This window comes from Kwoniella shivajii, chromosome 5 (genome assembly GCF_035658355.1).
Source record: "Kwoniella shivajii chromosome 5, complete sequence".
In the NCBI taxonomy this organism is placed as follows: Eukaryota; Fungi; Basidiomycota; class Tremellomycetes; order Tremellales; family Cryptococcaceae; genus Kwoniella; species Kwoniella shivajii.
This window is the reverse complement of record NC_085912.1, coordinates 976,561-990,156: the sequence shown is the minus strand read 5'-3', so window position 1 is coordinate 990,156 and position 13,596 is coordinate 976,561. Positions and strand designations below refer to the sequence as shown.

The 13,596-nt window shown below is 43.9% G+C and overlaps 6 protein-coding genes across 6 annotated transcripts; 4 read left to right on the top strand and 2 right to left on the bottom strand.

The window, feature by feature from the left end:
* Window positions 1–268: 268 nt before the first annotated feature.
* Window positions 269–3,679, top strand: IL334_004106 (uncharacterized protein; the record flags this gene model as incomplete). Its single annotated transcript, XM_062935829.1, has 15 exons — window positions 269–348; window positions 406–492; window positions 544–645; window positions 694–837; window positions 886–1,012; window positions 1,064–1,150; window positions 1,207–1,287; window positions 1,349–1,591; window positions 1,650–1,934; window positions 1,987–2,274; window positions 2,325–2,976; window positions 3,032–3,121; window positions 3,179–3,423; window positions 3,485–3,597; window positions 3,658–3,679. The coding sequence occupies 15 exons, from the start codon at window positions 269–271 to the stop codon at window positions 3,677–3,679; spliced, it is 2,646 nt and encodes an 881-aa protein (XP_062791880.1).
* Window positions 3,680–4,073: 394 nt separating this feature from the next.
* IL334_004105 (uncharacterized protein) lies at window positions 4,074–5,563 on the top strand (the record flags this gene model as incomplete). The annotated part of the gene is made up of 6 exons (XM_062935828.1): window positions 4,074–4,299; window positions 4,416–4,450; window positions 4,512–4,596; window positions 4,695–4,831; window positions 4,949–5,087; window positions 5,172–5,563. 6 exons carry the CDS (start codon window positions 4,074–4,076, stop codon window positions 5,561–5,563), a joined length of 1,014 nt encoding a protein of 337 aa, XP_062791879.1.
* Window positions 5,564–5,827: 264 nt separating this feature from the next.
* IL334_004104 (RING-box protein 1a) lies at window positions 5,828–6,688 on the bottom strand (the record flags this gene model as incomplete). The annotated part of the gene is made up of 8 exons (XM_062935827.1): window positions 5,828–5,861; window positions 5,921–5,936; window positions 6,009–6,057; window positions 6,118–6,146; window positions 6,207–6,245; window positions 6,327–6,377; window positions 6,449–6,476; window positions 6,602–6,688. 8 exons carry the CDS (start codon window positions 6,686–6,688, stop codon window positions 5,828–5,830), a joined length of 333 nt encoding a protein of 110 aa, XP_062791878.1.
* Window positions 6,689–8,115: 1,427 nt separating this feature from the next.
* On the top strand, window positions 8,116–9,400 carry IL334_004103 (uncharacterized protein; the record flags this gene model as incomplete). Its single annotated transcript, XM_062935826.1, has 6 exons — window positions 8,116–8,181; window positions 8,257–8,324; window positions 8,396–8,621; window positions 8,696–8,775; window positions 8,849–8,984; window positions 9,068–9,400. 6 exons carry the CDS (start codon window positions 8,116–8,118, stop codon window positions 9,398–9,400), a joined length of 909 nt encoding a protein of 302 aa, XP_062791877.1.
* Window positions 9,401–10,526: 1,126 nt separating this feature from the next.
* Window positions 10,527–12,038, bottom strand: IL334_004102 (uncharacterized protein; the record flags this gene model as incomplete). Its single annotated transcript, XM_062935825.1, has 9 exons — window positions 10,527–10,627; window positions 10,712–10,841; window positions 10,902–11,050; window positions 11,123–11,234; window positions 11,291–11,357; window positions 11,428–11,516; window positions 11,604–11,785; window positions 11,841–11,860; window positions 11,920–12,038. 9 exons carry the CDS (start codon window positions 12,036–12,038, stop codon window positions 10,527–10,529), a joined length of 969 nt encoding a protein of 322 aa, XP_062791876.1.
* Window positions 12,039–12,749: 711 nt separating this feature from the next.
* On the top strand, window positions 12,750–13,391 carry IL334_004101 (uncharacterized protein; the record flags this gene model as incomplete). Its single annotated transcript, XM_062935824.1, has 1 exon — window positions 12,750–13,391. The coding sequence occupies one exon, from the start codon at window positions 12,750–12,752 to the stop codon at window positions 13,389–13,391; it is 642 nt and encodes a 213-aa protein (XP_062791875.1).
* Window positions 13,392–13,596: the final 205 nt, after the last annotated feature.

Genomic DNA, 13,596 nt, shown 5'->3' with positions numbered 1-13,596 from the left:
AAGACAAGTGTAACAAGTAATTATATAAAAAGACAAAAGTAATCAAACCAAAAATCCTAAACGCTTTCTAACTTTTTACCGAAGATAAGCGGACATTGAAGTTCAACTCCGTATTCGGTGATCGCCGCTGGCTCTCTCTGTCATGTCAATGTTGACAGACGTTTTAAACTAACTTGTTACCATCCTCTCTTAGCTTTGTGCGACATGTAGCAATATTGTGCTCAACAATCAATTGCAAAGCGAACCGCTAGAGGAAGAAGCGACGACAATGCAGACAGACCCTTCGCGGGACAAAGATTACTCCTTTGCTCGCCTATGTGATCTGAAGTCGCACGTCGCTCTCAAGATGTGAGCTCTCTCGTTTGACTATCACTCGTTGCGTTATCTGACGAGGCAAATCCATAGTACATCTCTCGAAGGAAGCGTACCTAGAAGATCAAATACGGACTCGCTGAAAGATCCAGATTTGCTTCATGCAGGGCTGCAGAATGAGTCAGTGCCAACAATCCTACAGCTACGAGGTAAAGCTTACACTGCAGATAGCGGTCCATCTGATCTATACATTGCATGTCAACTTTGGGCGAATGGAATAGAGTACACTCTTCCGTTCCGAACAGCTTGGAAAGACTTTCCTCGTGGATACAGGTGAGTAGCAGCCGTCGATGTATGCGCCCCTCGCTGATAGTTACCTAGCTGGAATTACACGGTTGTGCTTCCAATCACTTACCCATCCCTCCTCCTCGCGTCTCAGATCACGTTCACCATATGGGATTGTCATGGTGCGGGAAAGCCTGTCCCGGTCGGAGGCACTACGATGAGTCTCTTCACTGCTAAGCGGTAAGCTCATCTGACGATATCTGATGCTTGAGCTAACATCTGCCCTAGAACACTAAAGCGAGGTCAGCAACGCTTGTACGTTCATCGAAATGTGGAAGCGGATCCAAGGCCAAATTCGACTACTCCAAGTGAGATAGAAGGAGAAGCAGAAGATGAGATGGGTAGACTTGAAAGAGTAAGCTGTTGAGACATACACGCATGAATGCCCCGCTCACGTACCTCACAGCTGGTCAAAGAATTTGATAGGGGTGATATCGTGAAGATAGATTGGTTGGATAGGTTGGCATTCAGACAAATCGAAAAGGCTCATTCTGTAAGTATTACTCTTCAGGGTTGAGCAATGAATGGCTGATATAGGCTCATGTTCAGGTTGAATCAAGCAAATCTGACAAGTTGTACTTATATGTTGATCTACCGAAATTCGATTTCCCCGTTGTTTTCTCTGAACAAGTAGGTCGCGATCAGTTTTCATCATACGATTACACACAAAACTAAAGCACGGTACGTACAGGAAAGCTCAATACCTGTCCTCCCAGCACCGATACCTCATCCGTTACCACAGAATCAACAACACGTATCTGGTGTTCCCCCTCATTTACTTTCAAGCGATCCATACCTTTGGCGCACCTATGATCCTGATGCATGGCGGGAGAATCCAGTGGAAGTCAAGCATAGGAAGCTACTGCGTAGTCAGAGACTTGGAGATGAAGGAAGGGATCTGAAACCGGGTCCAGCTGAGCGTGATCGGCTGAATGTAAGGTCAATCAACCACGAAAAAGTCTCCCAAGTTAACGTACAACGATATTCAATAGGAAATATTCCGTCTTCCCCCTACATCATCTCTCTCTGCTCTCGATAAAGATCTACTCTGGAAATTCCGTTTCTCGCTTTCAAGGTCCCCGAGATCTCTGACCAAGTTCCTCAAATGTGTCACCTGGTCAGATCCAGTAGAAGCGAAACAAGCTGTTGAAAAGCTGCTGCCATTATGGGGACAGGAAGTTGGAATGGACGATGCTCTTGAGTTACTAGGTCCTGGATTTACCGACAAGAGAGTTAGAGCTTTTGCCGTTAAGCGTCTAGAAAGAGCAGACGATGAGGTAAGCTCTTTGCTTTACAGGTTTTCCGAGACAATCCTAACTGCTGAATCAGGAATTACTACTGTACCTCCTACAATTGGTGCAAGCACTCAAATTCGATTCGATATCCTCGTCAACCGATTTGATGAGAGTCAGTAAACCTCATAGGAAGCGTGATACGGCAATACCTACAGGAGAAGAGGATAGTGGTCTAGCTCAGTTCCTGATAGATCGAAGTATTGCCAATCCGGTCCTTGGTACAACATTTCACTGGTATCTCATGATCGAGTGTGATGCTGGTCAACCAGTCGGTAAGATGTACGCTAAAGTCGCATTTAGATTCCACCGTGGACTGTCTGAAGTAAGTTCCCTTCGTTCAATTCCTCACGTATTGGGCTGATTTCGTCGCAGACGTCAGATGGTGCAGCTCAGCGAGACATTCTGCGAAGACAAGGCGAGCTCGTCGAAGCTCTTTCAGCCCGATCAAAGGAAATACGTTCTTCCAAGGATTCGAGATCCAAGAAAATCGAGAAATTGAAATCGTATCTTGCAGATTCAAAACATAATCTATCACCGCTGCCTGCTGCTTTGCCCTTACCTCTGAACCCTAGGGTGACTGTCACTGCGGTCACTCCTGACAAGTCGTCTGTCTTCAAGTCCAATCTCCTCCCTTTACTTATATGGTTTGAAACCACGGACTTCAATCGATATCCGGAGGACGATTCTTCCCCTGAAACTCCCATCAGCATCACTCCCGATTACCCCATTATCTTCAAAAATGGCGATGACCTTAGACAAGATCAACTAGTGATCCAGCTTTTCACGCTTATGGATCGCTTGTTGAGGAAGGAGAACCTGGATCTTCGACTGAGTCCTTATAGCGTACTTGCTACGTCAAAAACAGAAGGTATGGTCCAGTTTGTACCAAGCAAAAGTTTGGCGGCTATCATGGCAGAATTTGGAAGCTTGCAGAACTACCTCAGACAGGAACATGCGGATGATGGCGCATTGGGATCATACGGGATTGAGACTGGAGTGATGGATACTTTTGTCAGAAGTTGTGGTCAGTCACCGTATCATGGTCTTATCTCAGCAAGCTGACCATTATTACCATTCAGCCGGTTATTCTGTTCTTACCTACGTCCTCGGTGTGGGAGATCGACATTTGGATAATTTGATGTTGGCGCCAGATGGCCATTTCTTCCACGGTCAGTCATCTCCTATGGAGCTTTGTCAAATAAAGGAAACAGCTGACAGGTGTACAGTCGATTTTGGGTACATCCTTGGCCGAGATCCGAAACCCTATCCACCTCCGGTGAAAGTATGTAAGGAAATGGTGGATGCTATGGGCGGCACTGCATCCGCCCACTACGCGCGATTTCAAAGTTTGTGTTATACAGCATTTATCGGGTTGAGGAAGAACGCGAATTTGATACTAAATCTTGTGGCTCTGATGGTTGATGCGGGTATACAGGATATACAATCAGAACCTGATAAAGCTGTTTGGAAAGTAAGTCACTTCTTCACCGAAAAGTAAATGGCAATCGAGCTTATTTGGGTCGGCGATATAGGTACAAGAAAAGTTTATGCTCGATCTCTCTGAAGAGGATGCTATCAAACAGTTTGAAGCATTACTGAACGATACATCGTATCTGACCATTGTGTTCGACCGAATTCATGATCTGTAAGTAATGATCCGTGCCATCTACTGTGGACTAGGCTGATCATATGATACGGTACAAAGAGCGCAATATTTGCGGGATTAAGCGCCGGTCAAAAGGATGTAGAAAGTATACCCAGCATAAGCATGATATACAGATTGTTGTTGTAACCCATCTATCGAATGCATATATATACGCGTGTATATAGTCCACGACGATAACTTTATTGCATGAGCAAGTACAATGTGGATAACTCGTTTCAACCGTGATTCGGCTTGTTCGAATATCTGGTATCAGGCACGGCAACAAACCAAATAACGGAAAAGTTGGAGAGATGACCAACGTTTGTAGACTTTTTTCATCGACATCTTATAAGTCTTCCTGTCTTCCTGTCTTGCTAGAAACTCATCACTGTACGCTGCTTCGAGGGAGGGCCTGTCGCTTGGGAGAACAAGACAAATAAAACTCGTGCTGGGGATAAACAAGGTCGTATTCAATAATGGCTCGACCGTCCTCATTCGCTTCGGCACTTACACTCTCCACAATCGCATTAGCTTCTAGAACTTTTCTACGATTAACCACAAAAAAGTATGATATCAACGGACTACCAATACTCTTAGATGCGCTGAAGATACCGCATGATGGGAAAGGAAAAGGAAAGGCTATAGAGGGACTAGATAAGGATGGTGATAGCTCGCAAGGCAGTAGACGAGGTATTGTTACTGGTAAGTGAGATTCGCTCTTTCTGTGCCAAAGAAGATTCTTCACCTCCTTCAGTAACGCGGGAGTTCAAGACCCATGCTTCTTGTGCCTCGATAGCTGATAAATAAATCATGTATAGTATGTAATCATAATTCAGTGTGTGACGACCCAATGGTATGTCAGCCGCATCCCCTTTGTCCAAATCTTCATCGAAAGACTGAGACTGTTCCTGCAGATGTGGTCCCTCATGCCTTTGTCTACCTATTTCCCTTTCGCTACCCCTTCGCATACATGCAGGAACTCTAGATGGACGTTAGGGGGTAAGTCTCCTCTTCTTCAATGTCACCACACTGGCCTATTCCAACCGCATATCTCTCGCCTTCGGTTGCTACTGTTCTTGCTGACTTGTGGTATACAGCATCAGATGTTATGTTCACTAAACCGCTTCATTCAAAGTTTTTCAATCTTGGTCAAGTTATTGAGACTCATAGAGGTGGTGGTATATTTCAACCTGCAGTAGATCGTGCTGTCAAGTTACTACAGGATGGTAATTGGGTGAGCGGTTCATTCCATGCATCCGAAATCGATCGAGCACAGCACATTCCCTCGCCTTCATGATGTAATATGAAAAGAAAAGATAGAAAAGCAAGCTGATAATCTCACGAATCGAAGATACATATCTTCCCCGAGGGAAAAGTCAATCAGGAAAAGACTAATCCTGAAGGAGGTTTACTGAGATTCAAATGGGGTATAGGAAGGATAATAATGGATTCGAAAGTCATGCCCGAGATCATACCTATGTGGATATCCGGTAAGCAACAATTTGTGTATCTCACTTCGACTGAGCATAGATAGTGCGGAAGGAGCTAAATTCGCATGTCATTTCATCTCTTAGGTTTCGATCAGATATTAGATGAACGAAGAGGATGGCCAAAACCTATCCCTAGACCCGGTGCTAAAATAAGTATAACAGTTGGGCAACCTCTCACTTCTCAAATAGAGCCTTTAGTGAAAGCTTGGCGGGATCTGGCAGGAAAGGAAGTTGGACCCGTTGGTGTAGGGGGTGATTGGAAGCAAGAGTCTCAAGACGATAATCCTAGTATGGTTGGGGACGCTCAGAGGGAAATAAGAGGGAAAGGTGTACTATCAGAAGGAAAAGAAAGAGATCTAAGAATCAAAATTTGTGATATTTTACAAGATGGTGTAGGCAAATTAGGTGCAGAAATTGAAAGGGTAGAAGGAAGATTTGAAAACGGTTCATGGAGTCAATCGACCAAGAGAACATAGATCCAATAGATAAAGGTATATCATATAGGACAGTTAGGCAAGGAAAGGGGGGTCAGGACTAGATAGCATTATTTGACACCTCATACACACGCATTAGCATATCTGCATCACGTAAACTGCTGCATTACGACGATGATCTGCGTCTCCGTCATCCAGATTCGGCGATGGTCATTGATCTATCATACATTTGGTGGTGAACTATACAAAGGTGTTGGAAGTGGTATGCGGAAGGTGTATGGACTGAAATCGAAATGATTGTTCTTTTCATCGACCGTACTTTTGAAGTTCCCATTGTCGACTGCAGTCGATCGGCACATCAGCTATCATCCTAAAATCAAACATATCACAACAGCTTACTTGTCAAGAGGACACACTGATAAATGGGAACATAGAGAAGATCAGCTGACGGTCACTTCATAAATAGCAGAAAATGATATGAGCCCACCATGACGGGTCTTTAGCCATCGAGAGATACAGTGGAAGTGGAATGCGTGCTAATATTGATTAGTGGATCAGCTTGGATGTCTTCCGAAATGTATGCCTATCGGACTAACGTTACAGATACCCCAAGCGACGGTACACCCTAAGAGAACGTATAATTAGCTACACCCATGCAATCAAATCATTGGGAAAGCTGACTCACCTTCATTATCCGCTCCTTGATTGGCTTGACATTCAATACCTGATGAAAGAGACAAAATCAGCCTCTGATATCTGCACTTCTGTTGCGTTAGGCACAGAAGGTAGGGATTGCAGCACTCACAGAGATCCATGATGTGATTTCTGCAGATAGCGCAGTTATCGACGACAATGTCTATGTTCTTCGTTAGCGTTTGACTCCTTTCTGGCTGTAGGTCATTTCGTTGACTAAGCAAGATTGCTCACCCCATGCCCAAAGTGCAACAGCGTTCCACTGTGAAGGATAATAAAATCAGCGATGCAGCTCCTCATCAGTACAGGACACTCTGAGGAAGCGCAGGAAGGCGGAAAGGTTGATCACAGCCGAGGTGACATCATAAACGGAATGAGCTGACTCACCTTCTTCACCTCGAATCTAGCTTTCTTGTCATCAGAAGCTTTGATTACGCTTGAAGCAGCTGTGGGTGTAGGGGTGTCTACGTCCATTCTTTTAATCGTTCTGATTTCTTGTCGTTACCTCCTCGCGAATGACCGTGTTGAAGGATGATAATACAGATGAAGAAGAAGAAGGACGATTTAAGTACCTATACGGTTAAACAACAGATTATTGCACTTCCATTACATTGTGAAATACAACGGCAATGTCCGCTATACAACCACGTGTTCTCGGACCAAAGGTGGCAGAGTGGCAAGCTGCAGCGGAACGTCTGATCACGGAAGACATGAAACATGACTGATGCCTGGAAGAGGCCGCGTTTCCCAACGAGCATTCACGAACGACGTCAGGAGATCGCTAATAATCTTTTTCCCAGAAATGCGTGAAGGTGACTTTTATGGCCTTCGGGCACCTTGAAGCAACGATCCATTCGATCGACAGAACAGGCAGAACCAAGAATAATTTGGCGAAGTTGAGACACTCTTCTGAAGTCCAGGCGATCAAGAGAATACTGCCAGCGGGCCAACTCCTCGAAATTGATTGCCGCAGTATTGATTGAAAGGGTACCTGCATACGTCTTACCATCCTTTGAGAAGGTCAGCATCCCAGCAATGCCCGGAAACGCCTCTCGGACCGATTCACCGGCAGGTGAACGATATCTTCTGCATGTCCTTCCCCAAGCTCTAGGATTCGTGTTCCACAATACAACGGGTAGCCCTAATTGCTTTGTAAAACTATTTGTGGGATCAGGGGATACGGCGATGTACAGGGACCAGATACAAGGTACAGACTCAAAACATCCTTTATGGTTGATCGGTCGATCGAGAAATTGATCAATGAGGATTTGGGGTCAAGCACAAGATGTTCGGAAGGAATGAACCGTCAGGTTATCTGCCAACGGATCCGATCAAAGATTTAATTCCCACGAAGTGTTCTGCTGGACAACTGTTTTCTTCACAAATTGTTCTCTGTCCCCATCTTAGACATCTACCATAACGGGAATTTCAACTCATGCTTATTAAGCTTTCATTTAGACTATTCGTAATCCTTCAGACGTTTGAACACAGCTAATTCGTATTTCATTTGTCCAACGATTGCTAAAGACCCTTAAATTCAAGCTTTCAAGCCTGTTTTTCTTGTTTTGCCGAGATATCATTCGATATCACTGTTGATGGGCCAGACTTTCTCTTCCAACACTGACTGGCCATAATCGTGAGATGCCCGGTGACTTCTCCCTGACCATGTACACCTCTTATGTCACAAGATAAGTTTTACGGTCCCGATTAGTCGATATGGCAAAATCATCATCTGAGATCCGCACAATACATCCTGGACGAAATGCTTCCGAATAGAAACAGTTATAAATAGCGGCCAGATCAACTTGACGGGGTAACGAGTTCACCTCGACAAAGCATACTCACAGACTACTGAACACTCTCACCCCCAACCGTAACGGAAACTAAGCAGAAAATCAAGGATGCACGACAACAAAACCATCGAGAATATCCTGGCTACCATTGGTGCTGTACTCTGGACTATACAAGTGAGTCTCTGATACCTGTCATGATCTAGGAAGAAACAATTGTGCGAACTCCAACTCATCTGCTTCTGTGCTTAGGGTCTCCCACAGATATATAAATCTTATCGTACCAAATCTACCCAGGGTATTTCACCTCATCTCATGATGTTAGTATCACTCTCCCCGAGAATTACAAGCCAGATAAGGCAGACTGTTAGGCTCATAAACCAATTGATAGCATATGGGCACTATCAGCTTGGTTTTACATGGTCTACACTGTTACTAGGCGATTGGCGATCCCCATGATTGTGCAAGTTCACGTATCCTTGATCGTCTTTTTGGCAGCTTATTGCCAATGCGCGTATTATTCATACGGATACTCTCTTAAGAGAATACTTGCGATTGCAGCTGTATGTCTCATCATAGCTGCGGCCTGTGAAGCGGGAAGTATTTATGGACTTTGGGTATATCTCCTCAATCGCCTGCTTGTTATAGTTACCTCCCTGGAGTTGATCTTGCTGATTTTTTTTTGGAAAAGGCTGCAAAGGATCTCGGTACGGAGATCCCCATGATAGCTTACGGATATATGAGCTCTATTATGGGTGTCATAGGAATGTTGTGAGTGCTATCCATACCGACAATTAAAGCAGAAAAGAAGGCTGGGAGATTGACTTTCGGGTGTTTGTCGTAGACCACAGTATTATGAGATTTATATCCATCGGGAAGTAACAGGTTTATCATACAGTTTCATTGTTATCGATATCACAGGTGCGCTCTTCTACATCATCAGTCTAATGTTTAGACCCAAATTGGATATCTCAGCCTTGGTATGTCTGGGATATTTCTTCATATTCTGCCATTATTGACTGTTAGTGGTATGATGATGATGCTGATCTGAACTTTTTCCAAGGTCATTTACGTCCTTACTAGTGGTATGATGATCATCATTATTGTACTCGCTTTGATTCTCAATCCTCGAGCCGTAAAAAAACGAAGAAACGCAGGTAGCAATCAGGCAGTCACGCATGAAAATAGCATTTCAGACTCGACTGAAGGAGATCCAGCTCATACAGATCCAGCTCATACGGTATACGACAACCCAGAAGAGGAGAAACCCAATGCGAAATGTGGTGTTCTGTGGGGCGACATTTCGAGTGGCCCATCAATTGCCACAGACCATCAAAAAGATCGTAACAACATTCCAGTCTTGGAATATGGACCCGACGCTCTCGAAAAGGTATGATGACTGGACATCCGTCTCATTGTAAATATCTACTCCCAACCGAAATTCTGTTCATGACACAACAATCTGTACATACTGTATGGCACGACATTCCATCTCTTGTTTTTACCTGTACAATAGTAGATTTCATCAAGTACTTACAGCGTCGCAGGATTGTGGTATATACTGCTATGATGATATTATTGTATATTACGACTTTTGAATGAAATCTTTTTGTGCAGACTAAGTTTTCGCCGTGTTGAACCGCTGCCATCCAATACTTGTTCTCGTGCATCAAGGACGGCGGAAGGAAGAATTTACATATAAAGGAGTCAGCTGAACGACGTCAGCTGCATGCCACGATTTGAGAGGACTGTTCAAAAGTATCAGCTTGATGTGTACCGCTTGTCAGAGGATGCAATCGAGGTATCGTACTCCTCCGCAGATCCAAAGGAAGATCGTTGATTGAATCAATTGAATTAATTGGAGTATTTCAGGCTCAAACAGGGCGCAACATGTGACTTGATTTAAGAATACACAATTGAGCGATCGGTATGTCCGGTCATTCCGTGTGTTTGCGGTAACTTTTGTACGGTTCAAAGAATGCAGTGGCACTGTCAAACAAGAATTGCTGTTCTGGCATGGCAATCATCAAAATCCACGGGTAAAAAGCTTTTTCTCCGATCAATAAGAAAGACGAACTTCATTAAGAAGCATGACTGGGTTCCCATGGTTCCTGTACCCCGTGCAAGATGTGATCCTGTGGAAGGTAAAATAAGTTCGAATTGCCTCCGAGGTCATGAGTGACGTCTGTTCCCACCATTAATCCCGCACATGATACTCGATCAGATAATCTCGCCTAAATTGCTGCTGCGCTGATTCTAATCAGATAGGATGGGTCCCGTGAAGAAGACTGACTTGTATCCCTACGGAAGAAGGTATTATCATCAGTTTCCAGCAATGATCTCGTACAGCATTCCCGTTTTTCCTGGATCTTGATCATACCGATGTATCAGTAAATAGATTAACGAGTGCGAAGCCGATTGTGACGATTTTCCGGTATTCTGTCAACAGGCCGAAATGATCTATGATTGACATATCCGTTCTCTATTTCATAGCTACAAAGATCTCTGACGACTCAGGCACTTTACTCTTCTTTGTGTATTTCGATACCTGGTCTGGCTCCCATGGCTGTCTTGATCCATCCATACATGAGGAATTGTGAACTGACAAGACCGGCGGTCATGACTGTATGGTTAGGTACGATTTGATCAGTATCTCATTCTTCTTCTTCTTCTTCTTCAGCGGTAGACACGGGAAAGGCAAACTTACTCATCCTCGGACCGAGACCAGCGAATAATCCTCTAAATCCAGCTTCTTTGCCTAATGCTACTAATCTACTTACCATAGGACCTTTTGGTCCATGACCTTTATTGATTTGCGACAACAAAGTGTCGGCGGGCTATTTCGTTCCCAAATCAGCTAAACGATTCAGGTCGAATATGCGAGACGGCGTACTCACATGACTTAGAATAGCAGCTGCGAAACCTGCTACAATACCTGAACCAAGAGTTATACCGAATTGTTTGGTTGACGATAGATTGGCTTTAGCTTCAGGTGTCATCCGATTATAGATAAATTCGGTACATCGCTCGTTGACGGTGAATTGACCTATACGTTGATGAGTGAATATGTCAGTCATTCATCTATCTAGTTGAATGATGTATCCCTGGACGAACTTACCAATAGCATATGGTACCTGTTTACACAAGATTGGAATAAATCCAGCATACAGACTTCCGACACCTTCGGTGGTAGCAATCTTTGTTAATCCTGATACGAGACCGTCTGCATACTAATAAACTTTATCAGCTGGATTCCCCTTACTGGCACATGAACAAGGTCATTTACCTTGGGGTTTGAAACTAATCGAATTCGGGTAGCTTCCAAAGGCGTCAAGAGGATATCGGCGAAGAACCTGTGTGGACGAGGTCAACGGTTAGTTTTGCTTACAATATAACTCAAGATATCGGTGAGCCATCACTCACTCTGCAATCGCTGCTCCTCCCAGGTAGATAGCTGTTCTATTCTTGATAGCACTTTCTCTACTACCTGATAGTTCCACCAAGTATTTTTTCTGCGTGTTCACTTTTGTCAGCAATCGAGTCACATTTACAGTTCAAGCATGAAGGAAACACCGGGAGACCCAGAATTAAGAACTCACAGCAGCTTCATATCCAGCAAACTTAGCACCACCTTGGAATAAATATCCTACTGCTGTAGGACCGAATCCAGTCAAGAGACCTTTAGTTCCTTCAGCAGCGACTATACTCCTTCCACCTGAGAGGAGGTTGAAGCCTTTTAATGCTGGATCAATCTGAATTCGAGTTTTGACCACGTCAATAGCTGATGCTCCTGTCAGCTAAGGCACTGATATATATCAGAGATAGGTGAATCTTACGAGTCATGGCTCCATGAGATCTGGAAAGCGATATCGGTTAACTCTGTCTTTTTCAGAGAGACATCCAGAAAGAACTTACAAAGTACAACATAGTGCTCCCGCAAGGAAGAAAGTACTGTAATCTTTTGGTGAAAAGTTGGGTGTAAGAGGTTCATTCACGGCATCCTTCGCGACGTTCTTCACTTTTTGAGCTGACATGTCGAATTATGTAGAAATAAGAATGTTGGAAAAGTTCAATCGTTGATCTACAGAAGCTGTATCAAATGATGGCAAACAGACGGAAATTCCTTGGGAGAACTCTGACTTCGAAACAGAAACGATGATGTTATACAGCTAAAATCAAAGTTATCAACAACGAGAGCATCAAGTATAAATAGCCAGCCAGATCTTATTTACTCAAAAATGTGTAGGTAACTTACAAAGTCGAGGTTCTCACAGACAGACAACGTCAACGGCCGCGGTAACAAACATTTGATTGTAACTTGATGACGTAGGTTAGTACCTTCCTTTATGTGCTCCCACAAGCGCTGAAGCCATTAATATTAGAGTCAAAATTCACGATCCCGTAAAGCCTTCTTAGTTCAGTGGTTTAGAATTTGTCACTAGTAGTCTCCGTTCTTATGAATGGGTTGCCATGACAGGGTCACTCGTTCGATTCGGGTAGAAGGCATTGTTTTTTGGTTTTTTAGCGGGGTAGCAGGGTGATCTTCGGTGAAGCGTCTACGCGACTTCAAGTTTTTCTTCCAGTTAACCTTGCTTTTGGGATGGTTTTGCTTCACGAATCTCTCATCCAGAGTCATCATTGACCTTGTTTCCGAAATCACCATCCCCCTTTACTGAGGTGGCTCACCTCTTCTACGAAGCATAAGATCAAGAAGGCGCTTCGAGAAAAAGTTGATTCCATGACACATGCACCATTTCGATTTCTCCGGCCTCACTGAACTCTTCTGTCAGTGTATATCATCGTTCTCACCTCTCAAACAATGGTCGTGTTTCTCCCCCAACACGCCTCCGTCACCTGAAGTAGAAGCTCACGAAGGCGAATTACAGACGCTGCTGCAGGCTTCCACGAATAAAGGTTGGGATGATCAAGACGACTTCTCACTTTCCCCGTCTACACTCGCTGGGCGAAGCATTCGCCAAGCTAGAGAATTCGGACGTCCAAAACCCATGATCAAATACCACCAAGAAGAACCATCGTTTGATACCCATCTTTCTACGAGTGATCTATATAAGCAGACATCGGTCTGTTCGGAACATGATGAAGATCCAAGATCCCTTTCATTTAATCCCATGGAACTGGCTGAATTGGCTAAACAATTTGAACCCACTTTGACTATGGAAGATATCAGAAAAGAGGAGGAAGAACAGGCTGAGCTTGAAAGAAAAGCAGAAACGGTAGACCACGAAATTAGGAAGGAAGATATTGATCACATAGGAATACAAGATGAGTTTGGAGAATTTGAACACGGCACTGATGTTGAAGGAAATAAGATGGAAGAAATATCATTTGGAATAGAAGGAGTACAAGACCACGAAGAAGTTCAATGAATAGTTCAAAAGTCCGCTTCCTTGACAGAATCGATTGTTGACAGAGAAATAAGATTGGCTGGGTGCCAGAGGACTGCAAGGCGGTTGGCGAGAGAAAGAAAATATATTTTCGTGTCTGAACAGTATCAATCACATTTTTACGAGCTCATACGAATTTAACGAATCCTCCACGAACTATATGAACCTATAATCAATTACATACTAC